This window comes from Macaca fascicularis, chromosome 2 (assembly GCF_037993035.2).
Source record: "Macaca fascicularis isolate 582-1 chromosome 2, T2T-MFA8v1.1".
In the NCBI taxonomy this organism is placed as follows: domain Eukaryota; kingdom Metazoa; phylum Chordata; class Mammalia; order Primates; family Cercopithecidae; genus Macaca; species Macaca fascicularis.
In genome coordinates this window covers 163797370-163825114 of record NC_088376.1, presented here as the reverse complement: position 1 = coordinate 163825114, position 27745 = coordinate 163797370, and the positions used below count along the sequence as shown (strand labels likewise).

At 42.1% G+C, this 27745-nt stretch overlaps 1 protein-coding gene across 3 annotated transcripts in view; it reads left to right on the top strand.

The window, feature by feature from the left end:
* ARHGAP31 (Rho GTPase activating protein 31) overlaps window positions 1–27745 on the top strand; it is a 122715-nt gene that overhangs the window by 61440 nt on the left and 33530 nt on the right. For 2 of the 3 annotated variants that reach the window (XM_005548071.5, XM_005548070.5), the window contains exons 2-6: window positions 10127–10229; window positions 13111–13255; window positions 25246–25328; window positions 26314–26421; window positions 27106–27248. In XM_005548071.5, coding sequence (XP_005548128.3) covers window positions 10127–10229; window positions 13111–13255; window positions 25246–25328; window positions 26314–26421; window positions 27106–27248 — 582 coding nt within the window. The remainder of the gene's footprint in view (window positions 1–10126; window positions 10230–13110; window positions 13256–25245; window positions 25329–26313; window positions 26422–27105; window positions 27249–27745) is intronic. The other variant, XM_074033391.1, reaches the window with a different exon arrangement.

Below are 27745 nucleotides of genomic sequence, written 5' to 3'. Positions count from 1 at the left end.
TGCCGTGTTGGTGGGATGCATCCATTAACTCATCATTTGCATTAGGTATATCTCTAATGCTATCTCTCCCCGCTCCCCCCATCCCACAACAGGTCCGGGTGTGTGATGTTCCCCACCCTGTGTCCAAGTGTTCTCATTGTTAAATTCCCACCTATGAGTGAGAACATGCAGTGTTTGGTTTTCCGGCCTCGCGATGGTTTGCTCAGAATGATGGTTTCCAACTTCATCCATGTCCCTACAAAGGACATTAACTCATCCTTTTTTTATGGCTGCATAGTATTCCATGGTGTATATGTGCCACATTTTCTTAATCCAGTCTATCATTGATGGACATTTGGGTTGGTTCCAAGTCTTTGCTATTGTGAATAGTGAGTGCTTCTGTTTTCAAGGCTATTCTGGATGAGTAAGACATGGGACTGTCCTCATTGTCACCAAGGATCTCACAACTTAGTAATGGAGATGAATTAGAAACAAGCACCTCACACCTAGTGCTAGACAGAGTAGGCTTGCAGTAAATATTTGCAGGATTAAATTTATTCTGACAAATTTTTTCAGAAAAGGTAATATATTCTTCTAGTTCAAAATTCAAAAGTACAAAAGAATATACAGTGAGAAGTCTCTCTCCTACCAGAGGCCTAGCCCCAGCTTCCAGTTTCTTTTCCTGTAGACAACTAAAATTATTGCTCTCTTATGTATCCTTCCGTAGATATTGAATGCATGTATAAATAGATGTGTATATTTAATCTTTCATTCTCTCTTCACAAAAAGGAAAAGAAAAAAAACAATCATGGCCAGGCACGGTGACTCATGCCTATAATCCCAGCACCTTGGGAGGCCGAGGCAGGTAGATCACCTGAGGTCAGGAATTCAAGACCAGACTGGCCAACATGGTGAAACCCAGTCTCTACTAAAAATACAAAAATTAGCCAGGTGTAGTGGCACGCACCTGTAATCCCAGCTACTCAGGAGGCTAAGGCAGGAGAATCACTTGAACCCAGGAGGCAGAGGTTGCAGTGAGCTGAGATTGTGCCACTGCACTCCAGCCTGGGTGACAGAACAAGACTCTGTCTCAAAAACAAAAAAAAAAGAGAAAAAACAACCAGATGCTATCATACCATTATTCTGGTCTGCTAACAATATATGTTGTTCTTTTTGCCTAACAATATATCTGAGAGACCACTCTATGTCTGTACATAAAAGTTTTCTCATTCTTTTTAGTGACCACATAGTATTCCACTATGTGAATCTTCCATTATTTGTGTTACTACCTGCTATTGATGACAATCTTGTGCAATTATGAAAACTGCTGTAATGAATAGCCTTGCACATGTCTTACATATCACGTGTACAAGAATATCTGTGGGATACATTTCTAGAAGAAGAACGACTGGGTCAAAGGGTATGTGTACTTATAGTTTTAACGGATATTGTCAAATTGCCCTCCAGAGGTTGTATCAATGTCCCCTACCAGTTGCAACGCATGAGAGTACTTGTTTTCCCATAGCCTTGCCAACACTGTGTGTTAACAAACTTAGGTACCTTTGCCAATCTGAGAAGTGAAAAATGATATATCAGTGCAGTTTTAATTTGCAGTGGAATTGAATTTAGATAATTCTAGAAAGTGCCACAAAGGGAGGAGGCACAGGAGAGATGCGAACACGGAGGAAGGAGAACCTCGTTCTGCCTGAGGAAGGCCTTATAGAGAAGTTGGGGGTAGAGCTGAATCCCAAAAGATAAGCAGGAGTTTCTCAGTGGAGAAGAGGCAATGGGCTCGGACGAGGGAACATCGGGTGCAAAGCCGGGAAGGTGTGAAGGTGCAGAGCATATTCAGGAAGTGGCAGGCTGTCCAGCGTGACTGGAACATGGCATTCCTGTGTGGGGCTGAGAGGTTGGGAGAGCTCCGCAATTAGCAATGAGACTGGCAGCGGGGAGTGTGGCCAGATTGTGGAAAACCTCCTAGGCCTCCTTCTAAATCAAATCTCGGTTTTTAAAAGATAAAATATATTCCCTGTCTGTAGGAACTAAAGAGAAAACAGAACTAAAGCCCATTCTCCCCAAAATGAATTCGAAAGTGAAATAATAATAAAACAATCGCTTTGAATCCTGTAGGGAAAATGAGAAGTACAGTATAAACACTTCTCACTCTTTTTTTCCTCTTTTTCTCCTGGAAGGAGGTTATATTTGAGTTAAATGTATACAGTTTCTAACTAACAGTTCCCAAAGGATGGTTTCAAAAATGTTCTGAGCCAGATAATGCTCTAGTTTCTCAAAGGGTAGTGCTCCTTTGGATTTATATGTTCTCATCTATAACAATAAGAAACAGTTGCATTACTTATAGCATCACTCTTTATGTATGTGAATAATGATGAACCATTATTCCAGTAACCAATAATGAAGGATATGGACAATATAAATCAGAAATAAGAAGCTTTTCTCCTGATATAAAAAGCACAAGCAACAAAAGAAAAAAATAGATAAATTGGACTTCACTGAAATGTAAAACTTCTGTGCTTCAAAGAACACCATCAAGACAGTGAAAAGACCACCCACAGCATAGGAGAAAATGTTTGCCAATCATAGGTCTAATAAGAGTCTAGTATTCAGAATACATAAAGAAATCTTATAACCCAGCAAAGACCACCCAACTAAAAATGGACAAATTATCCAAATAGACATTTCTTCAAAAGAGATGTACAAATGGCCAGTAAGCACAAGAAAAGATGTTCTACATTGTTAGTTTTCAGGGAAATGCAAACCAAACTGCAATGAATACCACTTCGCAACTACTAGGATGACTACAATAAAAAAGATAGACAATAACAAGTATTGACAAGGATATGGAAAATTGGAACCCTCATCCATTGCTGGAAGGAATGTAAAATGGCACGACTATTGTGGAAAACAGTTTGGCAGTGCCTCAAAAGTTCAATGTAGAGTCACCGTATGACCCAGCCATTTCACCCCTGGATATATATCCAGGAGAATTGAAAACATATATCCATACAAAAACTTGGACATAAAAGTTCATAGCAACAATATTCCTAATAGCAAAAAGCGGAAATAACTCAAATTTCTGTCAACTGGTGAATGAATAAACAAAACGAAGGCTTTATTTGGAATTTTATTCAGCCATAAAGATGAATGAAATACTGACACATGCTACAACATGGACAGACCTTGAAAACACTATGCTAAATGAAGGAAGTCCATCACAAAGGCCACATATTTTAACATCTAATTTATAGGAAATGTCCAGAATGGGCAAACCCATAGAAAATAGAAAGTTGATTAGTGGCTGCTGGAGCTGGGAGAGGGGAAAATGGGCAGTAACTACTAATAGATATGGGTTGCTTTCTTGAGAGATGAAAATATTCTGGAATTAATGTGATGGTTGCTTAACTTGTGAATATACTAAAAATCACTTAGTCGTACACTTTAAAGGGTGAATTCTATGGTATTTCAATTATATTTCAGGTTTTTTGTTTTTAACTTTTTCTTTTTTTTTTTGAGACAGAGTTTCACTCTTGTTGCCCAGGCTAGAGTGTAACGGCACGATTTCGGCTCAGTGCAACCTCCACCTCTCAGGTTCAAGCGATTCTTCTGCCTCAGCCTCCCAAGTGGCTGGGATTACAGGCATGTGCCACCAGGCCTGGCTAGTTTTTTATTTTTAGTAGAGACGGGGTTTCTCCATATTGATCAGGCTGGTCTCGAACTCACCATCTCAGGTGATCTACCCGCCTTGGCCTCCCAAAGTGCTGGGATTACAGGCATGAGCCACCGTGCCTGGTCAACTGTTTTTTTTTTTTTTTAATTTTATTTTTTTGAGACAGCGTCTCACTCACTCTGATGCCCAGGATAGAGTGCAATGGTGTGATCTCAGCTCACTACAACCTCTGATTCCCAGGTTCAAGCGATTCTCCTGCCTCAGCCTCCTGAGTAGCCGGGATTACAGGCATGCACCACCACACCTGGCTAGTTTTTGTAGTTTTAGTAGAGACGAGGTTTCACTGTATTGGGTAAGCTGGTCTTGAACTCCTGACCTCAGGTGATCCACCTACCTCAGCCTCCCAAAGTGCTGGGATTATAGGCGGCATGAGCCACTGCAATTGGCCTATATCTCAGGTTTAAAAATAAAAAATAAAAGATTTAAAAGGAAACTTTTCTCCAAGGAGGACAAGCCAAAGCCTCAACATATTTTTAAATCTTTTTTCTTAGAAAATTAGAAATTGGTTAATTTTTTTTTTTTTAAGAACAGAACACATTATGCTTCATTAAATAAATACCACAACTTTTCAATATTTCTTTAATTCCACATTAGGCCAGGAGGAAGAGAGTAGAAATAAAACAGGGCGGAGGAAGGAGACTCAGAGGGACAATTGGGGTGGGCAGTGACCTCCAGGCAGGGAGAGCCTCGCAGAGGCCAGGGAGGAGCATGGGACAGAAGAGTGGAACAGGGATGGGGAAAGGATGGGACGGGAACAAAGAACAGAGGCTGGCAGAGAGAGCCCTTGGATTCTGCGGGGGAAACGCCCAGGAAGTTCTGTGCTCAGAACCCAGAGAAATGAGGAAGTAATGTAAATCTTTACTGCATCTCTTGGGAAAATGCGGAAGAGGGGCCCACTCACAGCACAGCAAAACTGTTTAAAACTCCCCCCTCTCTCCCATGTGCATCGCAACAAATGCTCACAGGATTTCTTCCTGTGCAGTGTCTTGTCTCTCTCATTATCTTACCCTCTTCCCTCAAGTATCATAATTCTTTGCCCACCAGCAGCTCTTGGTTCTTTTTATTACCTCAAACAAGATGATGAACATATCCATCATGCCCAAAAGTTTCCTCGGGCTCCTTTGTCATTCCTCACTCCCGCCTCTGCCCTGCTTTCTCTTCCTAGAAGTTAGTTTGCATTTTCTAGAGTTTTACATCAATGGAGTCCTACCCTGTGTAGTCTTCCATAATCTGGCTTCTATACCCAGCCGACTGTCTTTGAGCTGTACTCATAGGCTTTATCGTATACTCCTTGTTGCCGAGTATATTCTGTTATGTGTACACACCATGAGACTTTACTTTGAAGGTCAGGATTGCAGGACTCAGAGAAGGGACGAAATCTGACCACATCAAGACCTTACCAAATTCCAGAATGGAGATAGGGGAGTGCCTGTTTCCCTAAAATACAAATGCCATTTGCACTATGAAAGAATGTGGCCACCACAACCACGTAAATGACCAAATACAACTGTGCTTCCTTCCATCTCTGTCTCCAGGTCTGATCAGGTCCCAGGCACACGGGGAGCTGAGACAGCTTAGCAGTGTTGTGACTTCTGGGGGTAACTCTGAGAAATGTTTGACTTCTGGCCTTTTCTGCAGTAAACCCTTCGAGAGGTTAGGACTTGAGGAAAACATGTTACTTATAAGTGTAAAATATGTTACTTGTAAATAAATAAAACAAAGGACTTTATAATGTTTTATAAACTGTAAAGCATAAACCAAAGGCAAGATTTTATTTTCCCTCAGAAACCACTTCAAGTTGTATTTTGTGCTCAGATTAAAATTTAACATTTAAGGTAACTGATCTAGGAAAAACAAAATGAAACAAGGGAGTTAGAGGGCCATCGGTGAAACGATTCTAAGAAGCTATAATATTATGTCATCAGCAGCAACTATGTGTACCTCTGTAGCAGGAGACTCAGAGTTCTGTGGGCCCAGGATGAATCCCACAGAATGAGCTCTGTGACTCTGACCTCCAGCGTCACCCCTTCCCATGCCTAAATCGACAATAGAAGCTTGCTTTCTGTCTGTAACTACTCAGCTATTTTGATCAAGCTTCTTCTACCCTGTCCAGAATCCTAGAGTGTCCCCAATCTGATTGGACCCCCGGGACAATAGTTTAAAGAATTCTGAGACTTTGAGACTAAACAGTAGCCACTGCAACACTACCCTCCAGGGCTATTTTCAGACCCTTGCTATTCTGAGTGTGCGCTGCAGATTAGCAGTACCTGCATGACCTGGAATTTGTTAGAAAGGCAAATTCTCAACACTCCTACCACCTACCTCCCTACTGAATTGCAATATGCGTATTAGTGAAATCCCCAGGTGATTGTATGCACATTAAGGTATGTGAGAAGCCCTGGTCTAGACTAGTGGTTCTTCAACATTCCTTTTTTTTTTTTTTTTGAGACAGAGTCAGAGTCTAGTTTTGTCGCCCAGGCTGGAGTGCTATGGCGCAATCTTGGCTTATTGCAACCTCTGTCTTCCAGGTTCAAGTGATTCTCCTGCCTCAGCCTCCTGAGTAGCTGGGATTACAGGAGCCCCCCACCATACTTGGCAAATTTTTGTATTTTTAGTAGAGATGGGATTTCACAATGTTGGTCAGGCTGGTCTCGAACTCCTGACCTCAAGTGATCCACCCACCTTGGCCTTTCAAAGTGCTGGGATTACAAGCATGAGCCACCGCACCCGGCAGTTCTTCAACTTTTGAGTACATCAGAATCATCTGGAGGACGCTGGGCTGCAGGACCTGATCCAGGGACTACAGCCTGAGAACCGCTGCTCTAATGTCTAGAGCTGGATGGTGACACAGAGATTGAGTCCTTTCCCATTACTGAGTAACAGTGATGGAGAATTCCTACATCTTCCAACTCAGCCCAAGATGAGAAATCCAAGAAAGCTAACACTCCACAGTGAGTGGCACCACGACCTCTTTCTGGGTTGTTTTAACATTGCCTCCCACTTAAGCAAAGCCACGGACAATAGGTTCTAAGGCCTTTGTACCAAAGCCAGAATAAATTTATGGCAGAGGCTCTGTCTCAGAATGTGTTTTCCCACCTTTGAGACAAATGGAGCCTGAAGTGCTGCAGATGAGAGCTACGGTACTGGGAGGTCCCTATCTGAGAACAGGCTGGAACAGGTTGGTTACCCTGTACTGCTCCTTTTGTGGAGTGTTCTTTATCAAGGTCCTTAGAGTCCAAGGCTTTTGTGCTTGAGTCCTCCTCCTTGTGAGTGTTCCGAGTTCTTAAGTCCACTTGTGCCCAGCACAGCACAGCAGCCATGCACTGTGGTACAGACTTGAAATGCAGAACACCCTGAGTGCCAAGCACAGCTCCCAGACTGCTAACTCACAACCCATACCCTGTTAGATCCTACTGCCTTTGTGCTGCAAAGATACACCTACGTGCACAGAGAAGACATCTCATGGAAGCAAAATTACTCCCAAATAAAAAAATTTGCTAAAGAAGGACACAACAGCCATTCTAAGAAGTAGAGATGAGGCCAGGCGTGATGGCTCATGCCTGTAATCCCAGCACTTTGGGAGGCTGAGGCAGGTGGATCACCTGAGATCAGGAGTTCAAGACCAGCCTGGCCAACATAGTAAAACCCTACCTCTATGAAAAATACAAAAATTAGCTGGGCGTGGTGGCAGGCACCTGTAATCCCAGCTACTCGGGAGGCTGAGGCAGGAGAATCATTTGAACCTGGGAGGCAGAGGTTGCAGTGAGCCGAGGTCACACCATTGCACTCCAGCCTGGGTGACAAGAGCGAAACTGTCTCAAAAAAAAAAAAAAAAGAGGGGGAAGTAGAGATGAGTTTTGACCTGTACAAGGTTGGTCATCTACCCCAAGTGCCCACTGGATGGGAAGAGGCAAGCTCTGTTTTCACCAAGAAAATCAGATTATACATTTATATTATAGATAAGTTGCAAGTAGAAATAATATTGGTCATTGTGGAATGCTTCTTATATGCCAGGGTCTGTGCCAAATATTTGTAAATATTATTTCAGTCCTAAGCTACAAGATTAATATCACTATTATCCTCCTTTCACACACGTGGAAACTAAGAAACAGAACTCTTGTATATTTTGCCCAAGGGTACAAAAGCAGTTTGGTATCCAAATCTGCACTCTCAACCATAGACTGTATGCTGGCAGGTTACCAAACAGTGAGGTGTGGTGGGGAAAGAATCCACCATCATTGTTCACAATAGGGATTTTGAGAGAGAGAGAGGGAGAGAAAGAAAGAGAGAGAGAGAGAGAGAGAGACTTTAAGTATCATTGGAACTGTTTCTATTTATCTATCTATTTGCATGAGCATGGGAAACAAAATGTCACGAAGAAGGCTATTTTATAAAACAGATCAAATCATAGCTCTTCTGGCTGAAGACAGGCAGAGGCTCTGGAACCCCGCCCACTCCCACAGCACCCCCCCCACCACACCCTACTCCCATGCTGTGCTCACTCCTAGGAAGTGGTTCCACCTCTATGGTCTCTGGCCTCAATATTTCCAATTCCAAGTCCATTCCCTGAGGGGCAAACCATGGATGTGTGCTGGAAGGGAACACTCCAGCCTTTGAGAATGCACAACCTTTGAGAGGCAGCAGATTAGTATGGTGAACTTTATTGAGCACTTAAAATTACAGTTACTTGAAGGTCACAAGGGAAAGGAATGCTTAGAGCACATCATAATAGGGAATTCAGGTAGAATGTTGAGTCTGAATGCCTTGTGTCTAACCGCATAAAGATCCAATCCAGCTTCAAATTGTGTGTAGGCATGAGTATATGTAATAAGCATTAATGAATTGGCATTGGTCTGATCTACAGCATTAATGGATTGAGTATGTGTTGGAAGTGTGAGCACAGTAGTAGCCCAAGCGTTAATTCATGGAGGTCCCACATCACTGTGGTAGCCTCGAGAAGCCAATGAAGATCTCAGCACCCTCAGTGGGTTGTTTGGTGGGTGGGGTTGTTCTATCCCAAACGTCCATTCACAGCACTCTCACATGGGGGAACTCAGGTGCATCTGTCCAGGGACCAAAGTGGCAAGTGATCTGCTGCTCTCTCTGTACCATCCAGAAGGCCTGTATCTGCCCCTCTGGGTCACTGAGTTGGCTGGTTCTTTCAAAATCAGCCGCCAGGAGAGAACAGCACAGCCAGACCCTTCTACCAGGGCACTGAACCTCTGGAGAGGCAGGAACTCAGGAAGCCCTGTCAGTCCCTTTTATGTTGTCCATTAAATCAATGACTGGTTTCGATCCACGGCGGGCGGGGGGTGGAGGTGGGGGGGGGGCAGTTCTCACCTTAAGAAACAAACAAACAAACAAAAAACACTTTAACCTTTAAATCACCTTCAATATTCTGGCAGATTTTCTTCCAGTCTTTTTTCCTTCGAATTTTTAAAATACAAACTGAATTTACAATGTATATTCAATTTGTCGAAGATTTTCTTCTTCTAAAAGAATGGAGTTGTAAGCATTTTCCAATGTATTAATTATTTTTTTTAAGCAACAAGTAATCATGAGTGACTTAAGTAAATTTGCCTGTGCCTTGATGTCCTCATGTTTAGAATAAAGCAGTGGCTCTCTAATTTTTGCATGCATCAGAGTCACCCAGAGGGTTTTTTAAAAGGCACAGATTGCTGGGCCCCACCCCAAAATCTCTGAGTTAATAGGTCGGGAGTGGGGCCTGAAGATTTGCACTTCCAACTTCTTAGGAGATGCTGATGCTGCTGGTCAGAAGACCATACTTGGAGAACCAGTGAAATGAAGAGTTGTGGGATGTGCAAGCTTACCAATGGTCTCAAAATCTAAGTTTTTGAATATTTTTAAAAATTATTTTAAAAAAACAATTCTTGGCCAGGCGTAGTGCCTCACACCTATAATACCAGCTCTTTGGGAGGCCAAGGTGGGTGGATCACCTGAAATCAAGTGTTGGAGACCAGCCTGGTCAACATGGCGAAACCCAGTTCTCTACTAAAAATACAAAAATTAGCTTGGCCTGGTAGCGGGTGCCTGTAGTCCCAGCTACTTGAGAGCCTGAGGCAGGAGAATTGCTTGAACCCAGGAGGTGGAGGTTGCAGTGAGACAAGATCGCGCCACTGCCTCCAGCCTGGGCAACAGAGCAAGTCTCAAAAAAAAAAAAAGCAAAACAAAAAAACAATTCTTTAGCAACACCCTATGATTTTTTTTTTAATACGAAAGGAACATCACCTACCACTTACAAGTAATCGTTTCCACTTGTAAGTCATATGAGTTCCATACTTATATCTCTTTGAAGATACCTGGATTTTTAAAAGGATATCTTTAAAAGACAGGCATATTTACATCTAATACTTAATTGTTTTCTTCTTTTCCTTTACATAGTTCCATATGTTTTGAAGAGCTGTGCAGAATTTATAGAGACTCACGGCATCGTGGATGGAATCTATCGGCTTTCAGGCGTCACCTCAAACATACAACGGCTAAGGTAAGCTAAAAGAATAGCCCTAAAAGAATTCTCCCATGATTCTTCCTGTGTCCATGCCTCTGTCCGCCGATGTCCAGAGTATTAAAGACCCAAAGGAACTGAGGGAAGTGTGGCAGCACTGAAGATCAGATGCAGTGGTTTTCAGATGCCTGACTGTTCTTAATCTAATCAGGAAACCCTCCAGCCTGATATAATTCTTTCCAACAGAAGCTCCTAAGGCTTTCAATCTGTTTCTTTGTCTTGAACTAGATATATTCTTCTTAGGTGAATTTGATTTAACTCAAATGATTTAAATGACAAGTTAAGGAAAACTTGATTTATTATCATTTGCTGGCCAGCCCAAAGCTCAGTTAGACTAGGTTCCTGTTACTTAGTGTTCAGAACCCTGAGATCCATGTCAGTTTTTCTGCTGGCGCACCCTCAAATCTGACGTTTTATCTGGTTGAGAAATCAGAAGCCTGTATGATTGTACGTGTCTCTAACTGATGCTAGGATTTTAAGAATTACTGATGAGTGAAAAAATAAATAAAAATAAATAAAAAAATTACTGATGGGTGAACTATTTCCAATTTTATGTATTTATCCTAAATATTTGGAAGAAATTTTTATCACATTAAATAAAGAGGGCAAAACATTTTATACAAAACACAGGTATGTGTGTGTTTTATATTTATATAGAGAGTATATAGAAGGTAGAGTATATATATATATGATTGTATATGACTTAAACAATAGATCTGTTTATTTTGCATATTGTTCCTTAACACCAAAAGGAACATAATTTAATGTTATTTTAATTATAACATTTTATTATTACCTACATTTATTATATGTTCTTTAGTTATAAATGTAGACTTTTAAAACAAAAAAATTATTGTTACAAGGTTAATATAATAAGTTGTGCAGGTAATTCAGTTTTCATATTCTTTCTCCTGTTTGGTTTCTGCCCTTTCACCCCAGATTTAGATTGTAATTAAATTATACCAAAGAAATAGAGCGTCTTTTTTTTCTTCTAGAGAAGTGGTAGCTGTTAAAAAAAAATTGGTTTATTGCAGCCATAGATTTTAATGAATCTATGTGTTTACACAATTTCACTAATTTACTAGTACTCCATTCAATGGCAAATACTTCTTAATGGTTTGAAATATACTGCATAGTAGGTTGCATCCTGGAAGGACACTTGGGTAGTAATGAATTATTTTTTATTTGAGCACTGACCTTATCCTTGACAAGAGAAATCTTTGGCTAAATAAATGAATAAGCTCTAGATTGCTCTTGTTCTGCTCTCTTAAAAACATTCTCTTTTTAAAAGAGAGCTATGCCAAGAGAACATAGCATGGCATAGTTCTGTTCTAAAACATAGCATGGGCCGGGCGCAGTGGCTCATGCCTATAATCCCAGCACTTTGGGAGGCCAAGGTAGGTGGATCACTTGAGGTCAGGAGTTCGAGACTAGCCTGGCCAACATGGTGAAACCCCATCTCTTCTAAAAATACAAAAATTAGCTGGGCATGGTGGCGGGCGCCTGTAATCCCAGCTACTTGGGAGGCTGAGGCAGGAGTATCGCTTGAACCTGGGAGGTGGAGTTTGCAGAGAGCTGAGATTGTGCCAGCCTTAGCGACAACAATGAAACTCCATCTAAAAAAAAAAATAGCATTTCATAGATCTCTTTTCAAAGCCCCACTCAGTTTCTTTCAGGTTCTGAAAGCATCAGGGATTTCCCTACCCTTCATTAAAGGGGTAGGCCCAGAGAATAGGAGAATGGGCAGTGAGCTGTTTTAAAAATGCTGGTTCTGAGAGTACTGTTGACTTTGTCACATTAGATGACTAAGTGAATACTCTCAAAAAGCTTAACTTCTCTTCTATATTAAAGCTCAAATTTGTCATTTTTAAAACAGATTTTAGTTTATAAGTATTAATATATATATTATTTGAGGCAGTATATTCATGTGACCTTTTAGGAAATGTTTTCTAAATGTTTTTCAGGCCTGGAATTGGATGATGTTCCAAGACATCTGTCCTGTAGGAGTCACCATCAGGCAGTCTAGAAGGTTCTATTGAGCACCAAAAAGATAGTTGATTAGGCTGGGCATGGTGGCTCACGCCTGTAATCCCAGCACTTTGGGAGGCCGAGGCGGTCGGATCATGAGGTCAGGAGATCGAGACCATCCTGGCTAACATGGTGAAACCCCGTCTCTACTAAAAATACAAAAGATTAACCAGGTGTGGTGGCGGGCGCCTGTAGTCCCAGCTACTCAGAGGCTGAGGCAGGAGAATCACTTGAACCCGGGAGACGGAGGCTGCAGTGAGCCAAGATTGCGCCACTACACTCCAGCCTGGGTGACAGAGCGAGACTCCATCTCACAAAAAAAAAAAAAAAAAAAAAAAAAAAAAGGTTGATTAAAGTTCTCAAAGTTTGGGTTTGAGTCTCCAGATAAAACAAGGTCGTTGATATGGATATATGGAGATGAGCGACAACAACCTGACCTACCCTAGTTTCGGTCTCTCCTGTAAGAAAGGGAAATTCATTTTGAACAATATTTTGGAAAAACTGAAATCTCAATAGGACTTTTTGGCAAATTGTGTTGCTATTTCCCCAATGTTCATAACCAAGACTGCAGACATGATGCCATGGGAAATCCATTTGTGAATGAGCATTGTGTCTTTCTCATCACAGCAGATTTTGCAAGGAAGATCCAAACCTGAAATGGAAGTCTTCCTGTGACTTCCTCGGGCCTGCAGTAGAAGATCTTTTTGAATTAAGGTCAAAAATATAGTCAGATCAGCAGTTTAGGGTCTTTTTACCCCTAAGCAGCCAAGCAGCTGCTGACATGGAACATACACTCCCTGGGATTGTTATGTCTCCGTCTGTGTTGTTTCAGGCAAGAGTTTGGCTCAGATCAATGTCCAGATCTGACAAGGGAAGTGTACCTCCAGGACATCCACTGTGTGGGCTCGCTCTGCAAGCTCTACTTTAGGGAGCTGCCCAACCCCCTCCTGACTTATGAGCTCTATGAGAAATTCACGGTGAGTGTTTGGATTTCCATTATGGTTACCGGGTGGGATGCATGGATGGGCCAAGAAGAGTTTCAGCACTAAAATAACAATAATAACACTCACCAGATGGTTGACATTATCTTAGCATGGTGAGGGAGGTAGGATAATATGGTAAGGAAAATAGGGTAGTGGAACTGTTTGCTAAATTTTTCTTTCTTGAATTTTCAGAATCATGTTGTTTGTTTTAAGAGCTGGGTTGAATTATCTCCATGTTTATTCAACTGAATGTGCCTTATTGTATAGGGAGGAAACTGAGAACCCCAGAAGTAAAGTGGCTGGCCCAAGGTCACACAGCAGAGGCAGGACAGGAACCTGAGACTTCTCATGCTACACCCTTTGCTAGCTTTTTTATCAGACGATTCCCTCTGTGTTTCTTTTGTGGGCTGGGGAAAGAGGTGGGTGGGTAGAGAAGGGAGAGGGAACAAACAAATGTCAAGAGGGGTCAGAAAGCTGGGAAGCAAAAAGAATATGAGAAAAACAGCCAAGACGGAGAGCAGGATAGGACGGTGAGTTGGGCTGTTGGAGAGGATGGATGGGCATTAGCAAAACACTTAAGTAGCAGCTGTATGGTCACCAAATAGGGCACAGTAGAAAGAAGAATAAATGCTTACAGGGTGGCTGTAGAGATAGCGTGAAAAACATGACTTGAACATTTGGCAGCATGAGAGAAGGTGTAGAGTAGGCAGAGGGCTGGGTTTAACCAAGGTTGGGGTTCATCTGGCAAAGAGGGATGAGGGAGATGAGAGCGTGTGCTGGGGACATTGAAATAATTGACCATGGAATTTAGTGTAGATGCGAAAGGAAGTGAGGGCACAAGGTAGATGAGTAACAGTGTAAAAGTAGATCATCCCAGTGAAGTCAGTGGAGTGTTGAAGTATGGTAGTTAGAGAGAGATGTTTGAGAGTGAGATTATGACGAGGTTACGGTTTTGGGTAAGGACTAGATCTAGTCACCAACAGTGGGAGGGATCGTTTCTCATGGCTCCTGTAATAAATTTATTTTGAGTATATGAAAGGTTCTTCAATTTGAAATGATATAGGAATAAATGAATGGTATTTCTTAAAAATGGGCTTGGGCTGTAAAAATATGTTTAGGAGTTTTCAGTGGTACAGGGAAATATTCAAATGACAATTGAAGAAAAACTAAATGCACAACTGTATATTAAGAAAGGATTAAAAGGAAAGATGTTCAAAAGACTAAAAGACTAACAGCTATTCATTTCAGTGATGGGATTTCAGACAGTTTCTCCTGTTTCTTTAACTTTCATAATTTTGCCCACTATTAGTTTTTAGCAAACAACAACAACAACAAAAATCTTCTGGTTATATATACTTAAAGAATTTTAAAAAGGGAAAACAAAATCAAGAAATAGGGAGAGAAATGAAGATTTAAAAAAAAAAGAAAAAAATAGTCCAAAGCACATAAAAAAATGGGCATAAATGTTGACCTCTAGAGAAGTCAACATGTACCAGCTGGCATAGGTTAGGGGACCCCTTTCCTTTAGATCTAAGGCAGAAGGTAAAGAAGCCTCCAATCTGCGTGGCTAAGTTGGAAATAATGGTATCCCCTACCCATGGGACCACAGAAGAGTCTTTCCTAGGAACCAAGAAGGAAGGTGTTGTGAGCTTCATGTGGCTCTGTCAGATTATAATCACTTTCACCATATGTAAGTATTTGGTCATTTTAAGAGTAATCCTATTTAATAATAGACACTATGAAAAATGAAGGAAAGTAAAAAGGAACCATCGGTCTGTCTTCTTAAAGACCAAAGACAATTACAGTTAACATGTTGTCGATATTTCCTTCCATCTTTATTCTTTCCATAGTGTTTTTGCTGTGGTTTGTGTTTTGTTTTCCAAAATCAAAATAAAATTTTATTGCAAAAGTTAAAGTAATACAGAAACGTATAAAGGAGAAAGCATAAATCTCAAGTCACCTGAAATTCCATACCTCAGGCATATTTGCTATTAACAGATGGAACTATTAACTATATCTGTAGTAATAAATGTTAACAGATCTCACCACACACACACACATACACAAACACACACACACACACACATTCTCACTTGTCACTACTACATATTGCTGTTTGGGGATGCTTTTAATTCAACAGTGTGATCATCTTTCTGTGTTAAGAAATACAGGAAGACACTGTGTTTACAGCATTCTCTCATGTGTGCCATGATTTCTGAAACCAAGCTCCCACTGATGGACATTTAGCTTTTTCATTTCTCAAGACGTTCCTTTTATAAACATTATAATACACATCTTTTCACCTATATTTTTACACTATTTTTTATTTGTTTATATCCTTAGAGAAAAATCATTGAATTAGATTTGCTGTGTAAAAGGTTCTTGTTTAAAATTTTGTCACATATTGCCAGTCTGGCCTCCAGAAAGACAAGGAATGCTCTTTTCCCTGCAGACTTTCCAACCCTGGGTATTTCCAATTGGTTAAATTATTTGTCGACCTGAATTAACTAAAAATAATACCTTATTGTTGCTTTAATTTGTGTGTAAGACTTTATTGTTTTCAATAGAGTCGTAATCCTCTTATCAGTACGATATTACCATCTTTGAATATGACAGAATGGAATATCATTATGTTAATGAACTGAATCAGTCTAATTTCTTTTAACTAATATCTCATTCTATTATAGTTGGGGGTAGATAGGAATTCTTTGTCTGGAAACTTTAGAAATACAATTTTTCCTTAGCTCTTGTCTACAGGCTCAGAATGAAACCCGTATTTATCTCTCCCCTCTTCTGTTCCCTGATATTGCTAATCATTCTGTTTTCTCACAGCAACTGAAAAATACCAAGGTAGCTTGTCAACCTGCCATCAGAGTTGAAGGAAATCTGACATTGTATTTAAACAGTTTATTTGACACTAAAAAACAGGGATGTTTTGTTATGACAACTAACTCTATATACATAGGACCTAGTGAAGTTAACTATGTTGGAGAATGTATCATTTAATAGATTTCTTTGATCACAGATAATATAAGCAAACCCTCAGGGGTTTGGAAATAGCTCTGTTACATTGTCATACATTCTCCCTATAGTTTACCCAAACCTACTTGCACAGCTAAAGTAGAATAATACCTGTTTTTAACTTTTAATTTAGGTTCAGGGTACATGTTCAGGTTTGTTATATAGGTAAACTTGTGTCACGGGGGTTTGTTGTACAGATTATTTTGTCACCCAGGTACTAAGCCTACTCCCAGTCAAGTAGTCCCCAGTATCTGTTGTTCCTCTCTTTGTGTCCATGTGTTCTCATCATTTAGCTCCCACTTATAAGTGAGAACATGCAGTATTTGGTTTTCTGTTCCTGCATTAGTTTGCTAAGGATGATGGCCCCCGGCTTCATCCATGTTCCTGCAAAGGACATAATCTGATTCTTTTTTATGGCTGCATAGTATTCCATGGTATATATGTACCATATTTTCTTTATCCTATCTGCCATTGTTGGGCATTTAGGTCGATTCCATGTCTTTGCTATTGCGAATAGCACTGCAGTGAACATACGTGTGCATGTGTCTTATGGTGGAACAATTTATGTCCCTTTGGATAGATACCCAGTAGTGGGACTGCTGGGTCGAATAATAGTTCTGTTTTTAGCTCTTTGAGGAATCGCCACACTGCTTTCCACAATGGAAATTTTTTTACACTCCCAACAGTGTATAAGTGTTCTCGTTTCTCTGCAACCACACCAGTATCTGTTATTTCTGACTTTTTTTTTTTTTTTTTTTTTTTTTTTTGAGACAGAGTCTCTGTCTCATCGCCCAGGCTAGAGTGCAATGGTGTGATCTCAGCTCACTACCACCTCTGCCTCCTGGGTTCAAGCTATTTTCCTGCCTCAGCCTCTTGAGTAGCTGGGATTACAGGCACTCACCACCACGGCCGGCTAATTTTTGTACTTTTAGTAGAGACGGGGTTTTGCCATGTTGGCCAGGCTGGTCTCGAACTTCTGACCTCAGGTGATCCACCTGCCTTGACCTCCCAAAGTGCTGGGATTACTGGCATGAGCCACCACGCCCAGCCTATTTTTGACTTTTAGTAATAGCCATAGAAGAATATCTTAATGGAATGATGAGAGAATTAGAAAAAATATTAACGGACTAATAATATTAATAATGATAATAGTCATCATTAGTTGAGTGCTTACTATATGATAAACTCATGATAAATATTATTTCATTTAATTCTCAGAATAACCCTGTGAGGTAGGTTTTATTGTCTCCGTTATACAGATCATTAAAATGTGGCTCAGAGTGACTCTTGCCTGGGGTGGTATAGCTAGTAGGTGGAGATAAAGATTTAGTTCTGTCTCGTAACTCGCACACTACTTAAAAGTAGAGTTAACGACACTTAATTAAGGCTCAGGTATTAAATAACTTAATATGAAATAAAATAATGAAGGAACAATGCCATAAACAGTGCTAGGAAAATTGGCTATCTATTGCAAAAGGAGGAAATCAAGTTTCGTCTTTACCATTTAGCAGATTTCAGGGTGGAGAAGGGCTTCCTAACTATAAAAGCAAAGGAAAAAAGTCACACACGCACCAAAAAAACTTAAAAACTCTACTACACGTAAACTATTTTTCTTTATAAAAATATATTAACAAAATTAAAAGGCAAATGACTAAATACAGGAACTATTTACATAAAGGTGACGGGGATTAATGTTCTTTAATTATAAGGAACCTATCAATAAAAAGAAGTAAAACACATAATACCTCACTAGACAAGTAAACAAAGGACCTCGATAGATAATTTATAAAAAAAGAAATTGAATTGGGCTGGAGTGCAGTGGCGCGATCTCAGCTCACTGAAAGCTCCTTCTCCTGGGTTCACGCCATTCTCCTGCCTCAGCCTCCTGAGTAGCTGGGATTACGTGCGCCCACCACCATGTCCAGCTAATTTTTGTATTTTTAGTAGAGACGGGGTTTCACCATGTTGACCAGGCTGGTCTCAAACTCCTGACCTCAGGTGATCCACCTGCCTCGGCCTCCCAAAGTGCTGGGATTACAGGCGTGAGCCACCACGCCCAGCTGAGACTGGTTTTTTTATAGTTTTCTGTTGGAAGTGTAAATTGGTTGGACATCCCCGAAAGTCATATGAAATTACTATCAAGAATACTAAAATGCTCATATTCTTTAATCCAGTAACTCTATTTCTAGGACTCCATTCTAGTGTGACGATCAGATCGGCACACAAATAATTGATGTACAAGTATGTCCATTGCAATATTACATATAATAGCAACATTTTGGAGAGTACCTGTCTAACAATGGGAGATGATTTAAATAAATGATAAATCTATTATTGTTCAAACTGTGTAGCCATGAAAAGTCACAGTTTTGAAGAATGTTTACTGACCATATGATATGGTTTGGAGGCTTGTCCCCTCTAAATCTCCTGGTGAAGTGTAATCCCTAATGTTGGAGGCAGTATCCTAGTGGGAGGTGACTGGATCATGGGGGTTGATCCCTCATGAATGTCATGAATAGCTTAGCCTCATCCCCTTGGTGATGAATGAGTTCTCACTTAGTTAGTTCGTGTGAGATCTGGTTAGAGTTTGGGACCTCCCACTTTGCTGTCTCATGCTCACTCTCTCACCACGTGGCATCACCTGTTCTTCCTTGGCCTTCCACCGTGACTGTTGGCTTCCTGAGGCCCTCACCAGAAGCAGATACTGGAACCATGTTTATACAGCCTGCAGAATCGTGAACCAGTTCAACCTCTTTTCTATGTAAATTACCCAGTCTTAGGTATTCAATATGGTTTGGCTCTGTCCCCACCAAAACCTCATCTCGAATTGTAATCTCCACATGTCGAGGGAGGGACCTGGTGGGATTGGATCATGGGGGTGGTTTTCCTCCTGCTGTTCTCATGATAGTGAATGAGTTCTCACAAGATCTGATGGTTCAGAAGTGTGTGGCAGTTCCCCCTCAGCCCTCTCTCTCTCACTCCTGCTCCGCCGCGGTAAGGCCTGCTTGCTTCCCCTTCACCTTCTGCCATGATTATGTTTCACAAGGCCTCCTAGCCATGCTTTCTGTGAAGCCTGTGGAACTGTGAGTCCATTAAACCTCTTTTCTTCAGAAATTACCCTGACTCAGGTAGTTCTTATGGCAATGTGAAAAAGGGCTAATACAGTATTCCTTCATAATGACACAAAAACAGACAAACACACCGTAATATCACGTTAAACAGGGAAGAAAGCAATATCTGTAACTAAATAGGAAATGAAGCCAGTGTTTATGTTCGCTGCTTGGAGGCCTGATCAAACTGCTGCTTTTTTTTTTGTTTTGTTTTGTTTTTTGCTTCACCTGTAAGTAGGTTAGTAGTAGTTATTTCTGGGTGATGTGATAAAAGGGGATTTTTTATTTTCTGCAGATTTCCTACTTTAATTTTAAGTACATGTATTAGTTTCCTGTTGCTGCTGTAACTAATTGCCATAAACTAGATGACTTAAACAACGGAAGCCTATTCCCTCACAGTTCTGGAGGCCAGAAGTCTGAAATTGGCCTCACTGGGCTGAAGTTAAGGTCTCAGCAGGGCGTGCTCTCTCCAGAGGCTCTAGAGGAAAAGCTGTTCCTTGCCCTTCCCAGCTTCTGATCGCTGCTGACATTCCTTGGATTGTTGGTGCATCACTCCGTCTCTGCCTCCAGGGCCACATTGCCTTTTCTTCTTCTGTCTGTGTCAAATCTCCCTTTGCCCTGCTCCTACATAGATACCTGTGACTGCATTTAGGATGCGACCAGATAATCAAGGATAATGTCCCCACTCAACATCCTTAATTTAACCACATCTGCAAAGAGTCTTTTCCAAATAAGGTAACACTTACAGGTTCCAGTGACTAGGATTTGATATCTTCGGGAGCAGTTATTCAACCTACTACATTTCATTTTTATCAGAAAATAACACCATTTATTTTAGGAAAAAATCAGTTTTGTTCAGATTGATCCAGCTAAAACTATTACACCCAAAATAGGAAAACTTTGCTGACATGAGATTTTTGGAGAAGGCCATTAAGAGAGGTATTAAATTATGTATTTGCCTTTTTTCTTTTTTTAATTAAACTTTTCACCTGTCAGAATGTATATTTAATTTATATCAAAATAGTATCTTTTTAAATTTTTGAAATTTATTTATTTTTAGAGATGCACTCTTGCCCTGTTTGCAAAATGTGGAGTGCAGAGGTGTAATTATAACTCACTGCAACCTCAAACTCCAGGGCTCCAGCAACCCTCCTGCTTCAGCCTCTGGAGTAACTAGGGCTACAGGTGTGTGCCATCAAGCCCTGCCTGAAATAATGTGTTTACCCATCAGTCTCCCTAGGTTAAATTGTAAGCTTCCCGAGGACAGGAATTGTGTTTATTTTATTTATTGCTGTGTTTCTCTGCTCCCTAGCTACTGGAAAATGTTGTAACTGTTACTTAGGAAATATTTACTGACAGATTTGTTGACTAGCAACTCTCATTTGAAATGTCCCTTAGGGCCAGGTTTGGTGGTTTATGACTGTAATCCCAGCACTTTGGGAGTCTGAGGCAGGCAGATCACTTGAGGTCAGGAGTTTGAGATCAGCCTGGCCAACGTGGTGAAACCGCATCTCTACTAAAAATACAAAAATTATTCGGGCATGGTAGTATGCGCCTGTAATCCCAGCTACTTGTGATGCTAAGGCAGGAGAATCGCTTGAACCTGGAAGGTGGAGTTTGCAGTGAGCCAGGATTGCGCCACTACACTCCAGCCTGGGTGACAGAGTGAGACTCCATCTCAAAAAAAAAAAAAAAAGGCAATGTCACTTAGGGCAGACAACTAACACCTTGCAACAGGTAAAGTCAGGCTGGTTGTGAGCTCAAGATGGCTGCAAAGGGGAACAGTAGCCAATTGTCTTGGTTTGCCAGGGACTCTCCCTGTTTCAACACCGAAAATCTCATGTTCCAGGAAAACTGTCTTGGGCAAACCAGGACATTGGTCATCCTGCCGGGAGCCCAGAGTCAAAAGGAGCTGCCTCTGCAATGCTGGTGTTCATCACGAGGGGGAATGAGCCCAGGATGCTGGTCTGGAAGTGTGGCCCAAATGTGGCTATTTAGCATTTTCAAGCACAAAGCAAAATACTGACTCATTCACTTAATCCTTCCATTCAACAGTGTTTATCGGGCATCTACTACATATATTTGGCAGGCACAGTTCTAGTTGTGGAGATTTAATGGTGAATAGAGCAGAGAAAATCCTTGTGCTTGTGAAACTTACATTTTAATGGAAGGGACAGATGATACACAATGTAAGACATAGACCCATAATGTGAACAGTTGATAAGTACTGTGAAGAAAAATAATGCAGGGCACAGGGGAGAGAATGATGGGGACTCTTCTTTTAGACAGGATAATCAGAGGTCTCTTTAGGAGGTGGCATTTGAACAGAGGCAAGGATGAAGTGAAGGAACAAATTGTGCAAGTATCTGGGAAAACAGGGTGCCAAGAAGAAGCAGCAGGTACAAAGGCTTTGGGGACAGCCGGGATACACTGGGCTTGCTTAGGGGACATGTGGAGGCCAGTGTGGCCTGTATGGAGCAAGGCAGGTGGAAATGATGAGAGACGGAGCAGGGGAATTTGCAGAGGGACCAGCTCAGTTAGGAGTGCTTGCTTCCAAAGGTGTAACAAAGACATAGCTATAAAGACTGCCCTGAAGGACACACAGTGGTTCCTCTGGAGTCTGTAGTTGGAAGGAAGGTTAACTTTCCTTGTACATTCCTTTGGATGCTTTCCTTTTTTTTTTTTTTTTTTAAATTATGTGCATGAATTACATTTTAAATTATGTGCGTAAATTACTTTTTAAAGGTCTAGTAAATAGCTTAAAATACCTTAAAATAATAAAAATGGTTTGATAATTTTAAAGTAATGAATAAAAAGTTAAAGTTGCAGCTGGGGTGCTGTTGGGAGAGCCTCAGACTGTGTCGGGCCACCCTGGTGACAGGGCTGCCTGGGCAGCAGGACTTGAGCTCAGGGACCGTGGTCGCTTTGAGTAAACAGAAACCCAGAGTGAGAATCCTACTACAGAGGACAAGAGCGCAGCCTCTGCTAGCGTCCTCCAAGGGCAGGAAGCTGGCCTTATTGATACTGATTTGAAAAGAACAAATAGTCACAGATTCATCTTAGATCTTTTAAGATTTAACCATTAGCCATCTTGGCCTGACTAATGCTGAGTGAAATTCTCTTATAGGCAAAAAATTGGGGTAGGTAAAATTTCCACTCCCATCCCCCAGTTGGCCAGCTATGGGTTCTGTGGTCCTAATGGGAGAACATAGAGAAGCTCAAAATAAGGTAGCAGTGGCCAGGCCCCTCCAGAAGGAAAACCTGGATTTAGAAAGCTTCCGGAGAGGTTTGGGGTAGGATGGGGAGAGGTTGCAAATAATGAAATAAACGCCAGTCCCAAATGGGACCTGCAGGCATCCGGGGATGAGCCTGCCCCGCCTCTTGGAGAACAAAGATGACTAACAGCTTCCTAAAATATTAAAGGAACTTTCCATGAGGGTTGTTAAATTGACCTACACCTTTATTCCCCAGACACATTTTTAAAAGGAGGGTGGGGTTAGTGGTACAACATATGTGAAGCATGAGTCGGGCTTTGCAGAGAGATGAAGAGAAGCTCCCCCTCCCGTGGCCCTGTGTGCACAGCAGAATGTGGGAGAGTCCACAGAGCATTCCGGCAGCCCTTCCCTCCCCCAGAGCTTCTCTCCCTCGGCTCCCCGTTCCAAGGTTCTCACTGCCTTGCGGAGCCAGGGTCCTCTCCACAATCATGTTTTCCAAATGACAGCCCCAGGGAAGAAAAGGGAGGTGTCAGGGTGCTTACCGGAGGCCCCATTCTTGCCCCTACCCTACACCCTGCGTATCTCACAAAGCGAGGATTGCGGCAGCGATGTTGCTTAGGCTGGGCCTGGTCTCAGGCTGGCAAACCCACCAGAAGACTGGAACGCCTATGACTGTAATCCTCCCAGTCCCACGTTTTTCCCCACCTCTGCTTCAAATGTGAGACCTCAAGATTTCCACATAGAGAAGTCGGATTGCCTTTAAAAATGGTGGGCTTCTGTATGTTTGGTTTACTTCAATTAAATAAAAAAGGTAAAAAAGAAAAAACTTGGTGGGCAAAGCCCTGACCTGCTGTCTCACACATACTGTGTGCCAGGCAGTGTTTTGGACACAGGGATTCATGACGTTCCTGCACTCACAGAACTTATGTTCTAGCAAGGGAGACAGACAGTAAACAATAACTCCAATAACTAAGTGTATTCTTGTAGTGTAATAGCAGTGAGTCCTGTGGGGAAAAAGTGGGAGGGATTGGGAGGCCCAGGCTGGAACAGAACCTCAGTGGTCTCCTCTAGGCTAAAACAGATCACACTCAGCTGGTGGGTCGTAGGAACTGAAGATGCTGGTAAAATTAATTCCCTTCCACTTTTCTGTGCCTAAAACTTCTCATTACTGCGAGTGTGAAATTCAGTATTTACATGCAACAAGCACACGGCAGCTAAAGGTTGAACAGAGGTGAGCAACATAAGAAAACCATCACCTCGTTAGGATCTTATTTTGGGTTGTATGGCAAGGGGCAATATTTATCAAATTAATTAAGATATTCCATGATTGTACCTTTTGTTATGTATCAATCTAAAGCAAGTTTCCAGCACTGGGAGGAAATATAAGACTACGTGATGTGTGCCTGTGAATTCATGATCTTAAAGCCCCTTTTAAGGTACATCTTGATCTAGGTGGGTTACCCAGGTGTATACATATGAAGTAAACTCATGAAGCTATCGTTTAAGATCCACACATTTTTAATATACATAAATTATATCTCAGTGAAAAATAAAAGATAGCTGTGGTTACCATGGACCTTAGGCTCAGGCGCTGCTCAGATGCTGGCAGTTCGTGAGTACTCACACTGCAGTGGGAGGGGCCATGAGCACCGCAGGACAGATTCTCAGAACAGGGGTGCAGGGCTGGGACCAGGGGAATCTGCCCAGGGATGCCTGCATCGTGCAGCAACCCCCAGCAGGCAAGAGATGGACATGGGCCAGCCTGTAATCACGTTGCCTTTATTGCTATTCCTGCCTCTCCTTGAAGGCACTTGGGCTGATGGGGGAACAAAATACCCAGACAGCAAATAACTGGAGAGCAAGTCTGGGCAAGGCCACCAGGTTTCAGGGACTATCCCTGCCAAGAAAGGCACGTCTTCCCTGCTTCCTGGCTTCTAGGACAGGCAGCAGCTGAGTCCTTGAGGTCATGGAGTAGTCGCGGGATAGGTAGGCAGTAGCTGTTTGCACCCACAAAGACAGCTGGCTGAGTGGACTTGGCACCACCCTGTCATCTCCATCTCATTCTGTATATGTCTCTTTTATTTATTTATTTACTTGCTTGTTATTCATTCATTCATTCATTCATTCATATTTTAGGGATGAGTTGCACTATGTCGCTAGGCTAGATCCAAACTCTCGTGCTCAAGCAATCCTCCCACCTCAGCCTCCTGAGTAGCTGGGATAACAGGCATGTGCCACCATGCTGGGCCTGTCTCTCTCTCTTTATCTCTCTGTGTGTAAGTCTCTGTGCCTCTCTACCCCTGAGACACACCCGAGATTCTACACATTCTTACCAGATGCCTAGCAACCATCTCAGGATACCCAGAGTCCCAGGCAGCCCACCGCCCCCTGTGCACACACGGTGAAGCCCCTGCACACACATCCAGAACCGACAGAAACTGTCGTGGGTTGGTGGTTTTCATAGTAAAGCGTGAAAACCACGCTTTACTATGGAAAGGTGGGTTGGAAGGATCACTATGGAAGGGTGATCTCTAGGCATGGTTGTGAGGCTGGATATGAGGGCTCAAGTGATTCCAGCACATGCAGATGGCCGTCTCCACTCTCAGGCACTCACCAGGCTGCCTTGTGTTCTCCACAGGAGGCAGTGTCGCATTGCCCTGAAGAAGGCCAACTGGCCCGAATCCAAAATGTTATCCAGGAGCTTCCTCCATCCCACTATAGGTAAGAATGGTTGGGGAAAGAAACGTGTGGCCTCTCAATGCAGTGTAATACCAAAGAGACAGGCTGGCATCATGGAAAGGAACCAATGTAGTGGACAGTAGCCAGTTTAGGCTTTCCCGAGGGCATTTTGAAGTGGGTGAACAGGTCACTATTATCAAAGTGAGTTGGTGTCTGACCAGGAACATTGGCAGCAAGGAGCAGGCCATCTCCAAATCACCTGCAGGACACCCCTCAGAACCCCTCAGGAAGTCATTCCGATGATGCATACTAGCCTCTTGGTGGCATTCTTGGTTCATACCCAGATTTGTAGCATAACCAAATCTATGGCAACCAAGATAGCTTTTCAGCATGGGTTGACTGTGGGCTCTTGAGCATTGGCTGATTGTTCTATTTGCTCATTAGTACCATCCCTATCATCATCCCCCACCCTTTCATTTCATTCTCACAGTTTAGCCCCTAATTTTGCCACCTTTCCCAGCGTTCCCTATGCCTGCCCATCTTTTACAAGGGGGCAGATTTTGATGTGGTATAAGAAAGAACTTCCTAATAAATGTTGTTTATCCGTGAAATTAGCTCCCTGACAAGTACCAAGATCCCTGTAGCTGGGAGAATTTTTATTAAAACAAGCCTAGAGGAGAGCCTATTTCAAAACTGCTTGAAGCCATCCTACCCTGGTTGAAAAGAGGAACAAATGGCCACTAAGAGCCTCCGGGCTCTGAGGTGCTGTGATTCCCTGGTTCTGTCTCCGACTGGTACTCCAGGGGCCTCTGACAAGATGGACCCCCTTCCCCACCCTGGGTCAGTGTGCCTAGGGCCAAGAAAATTACTTCTGGTCAATCTTGACATCTTCCCAATATTCCTTCCAAATTCAGTAAGATAGAAATATTTAGAGTCTCTTAAATCCAAATTTAGAAATTATCTCCATATGTCAGGCTTCACACGGACACTGAAGTTTCTTACTTTGTCAAAAAACAAACCATTCTAGGACCTTGGAATACCTGATTCGACACCTGGCCCATATCGCCTCCTTCAGCAGCAAGACCAACATGCACGCCCGGAACCTGGCCCTGGTGTGGGCGCCAAACCTCCTCAGGTAACCACTGTACCCTCCCCTTGTCACCACCCCGGGGGGCTCAGAGCAGCCCCCGATTGAAATGAAGATTGAATTCTTCACATTGAAGCCCCTTTAAAACAAATCTGTGGCTTAAGTGGTCATTTATAACACATATAGAATTAAAGGTGATTTAGGCGATAATAGCCTAAGCTCTCTGTCTGCTAACTTGGAAACTCTGAGTTCTAAAGACATTTTTGGCTACAGCTACAATATGGCTGAACTTATAGGTCTGTATGTTACAATTTCTTGAAAAGGCCTTTATTGTTTTGGGGCTCACTGGCTTGTTTTGGTGGGGTCACAGCTGGCTACAACTTGAATCAGCTGTTTCATATGATTTAATAGATGAAGACCTGCTCCAAAGAACAGGTAGGTGGGAGTGGAAAGGCATACCATGCAGGAAACGAAAGTCCATTTCTGTATGTGTACGGGATAGTGTTTATAGTATTGCAATGTAGAGTACCTGGTAACTGTTTCAAATTTGTTCAGTTTGTTGGGTTTCACAGCCTTTGGGGAGTTCCTTTAATTGGCCCTAAATAATTAAAATATTCTATAAACTGTATCAATTTAGGAGATGAGGCTTGTGCAAAAGGCCTACTGGCTCCCCTTGCTGCTTTAGGTTGTAAGGCAAACTCACTCACTGAATATGTTTCTTCCACACCGTAGGTCTAAAGAAATTGAAGCCACTGGTTGCAATGGAGATGCAGCTTTCCTTGCAGTCCGGGTCCAGCAGGTGGTGATTGAGTTCATACTGAATCATGTAGATCAAATCTTTAACAACGGTGCACCTGGGTCTCTGGAGAATGATGGTAAGGACTCCTGCTAGCATATACCCCACCAGCCTATCCTTCTTTCTTGCAACTAGTGGTGGGATTCAACAGAAAGTGAGGGTGGGCTTAGTTCTAGCTCTGAGTGTTGGCTGTGTGTATGCTGACTACTGCGTGTCAGTGTCTGAGGATCGTGCATATATACATCTGTATGTGTGAAAGGAAGCTATGGCGTGCTTGCATGTGGCTTTAGCATGTTTCTAATCAGTCATATACATGGCCTATCCTGTGAATGTGGTATGCTGAAATAGAACTAGAATAATGTTCTACTAGTTTTAGTGAGTTCTTAAACTCCAAGTTATTTTCTAAAAGAGGTACTGCCAGCATTCTTCTCCCTGACTGTTAGACTTCATCTTTACTTTCACTGTATTTCAGAAGACCCTTATGCCTTCACCTTGAAGTCTTAGAGGAACAAGTTAAGAGGCAGCGTGTTCATACTCACACATATATTCAGAACGCATTCTCTTCTCAATAATTTC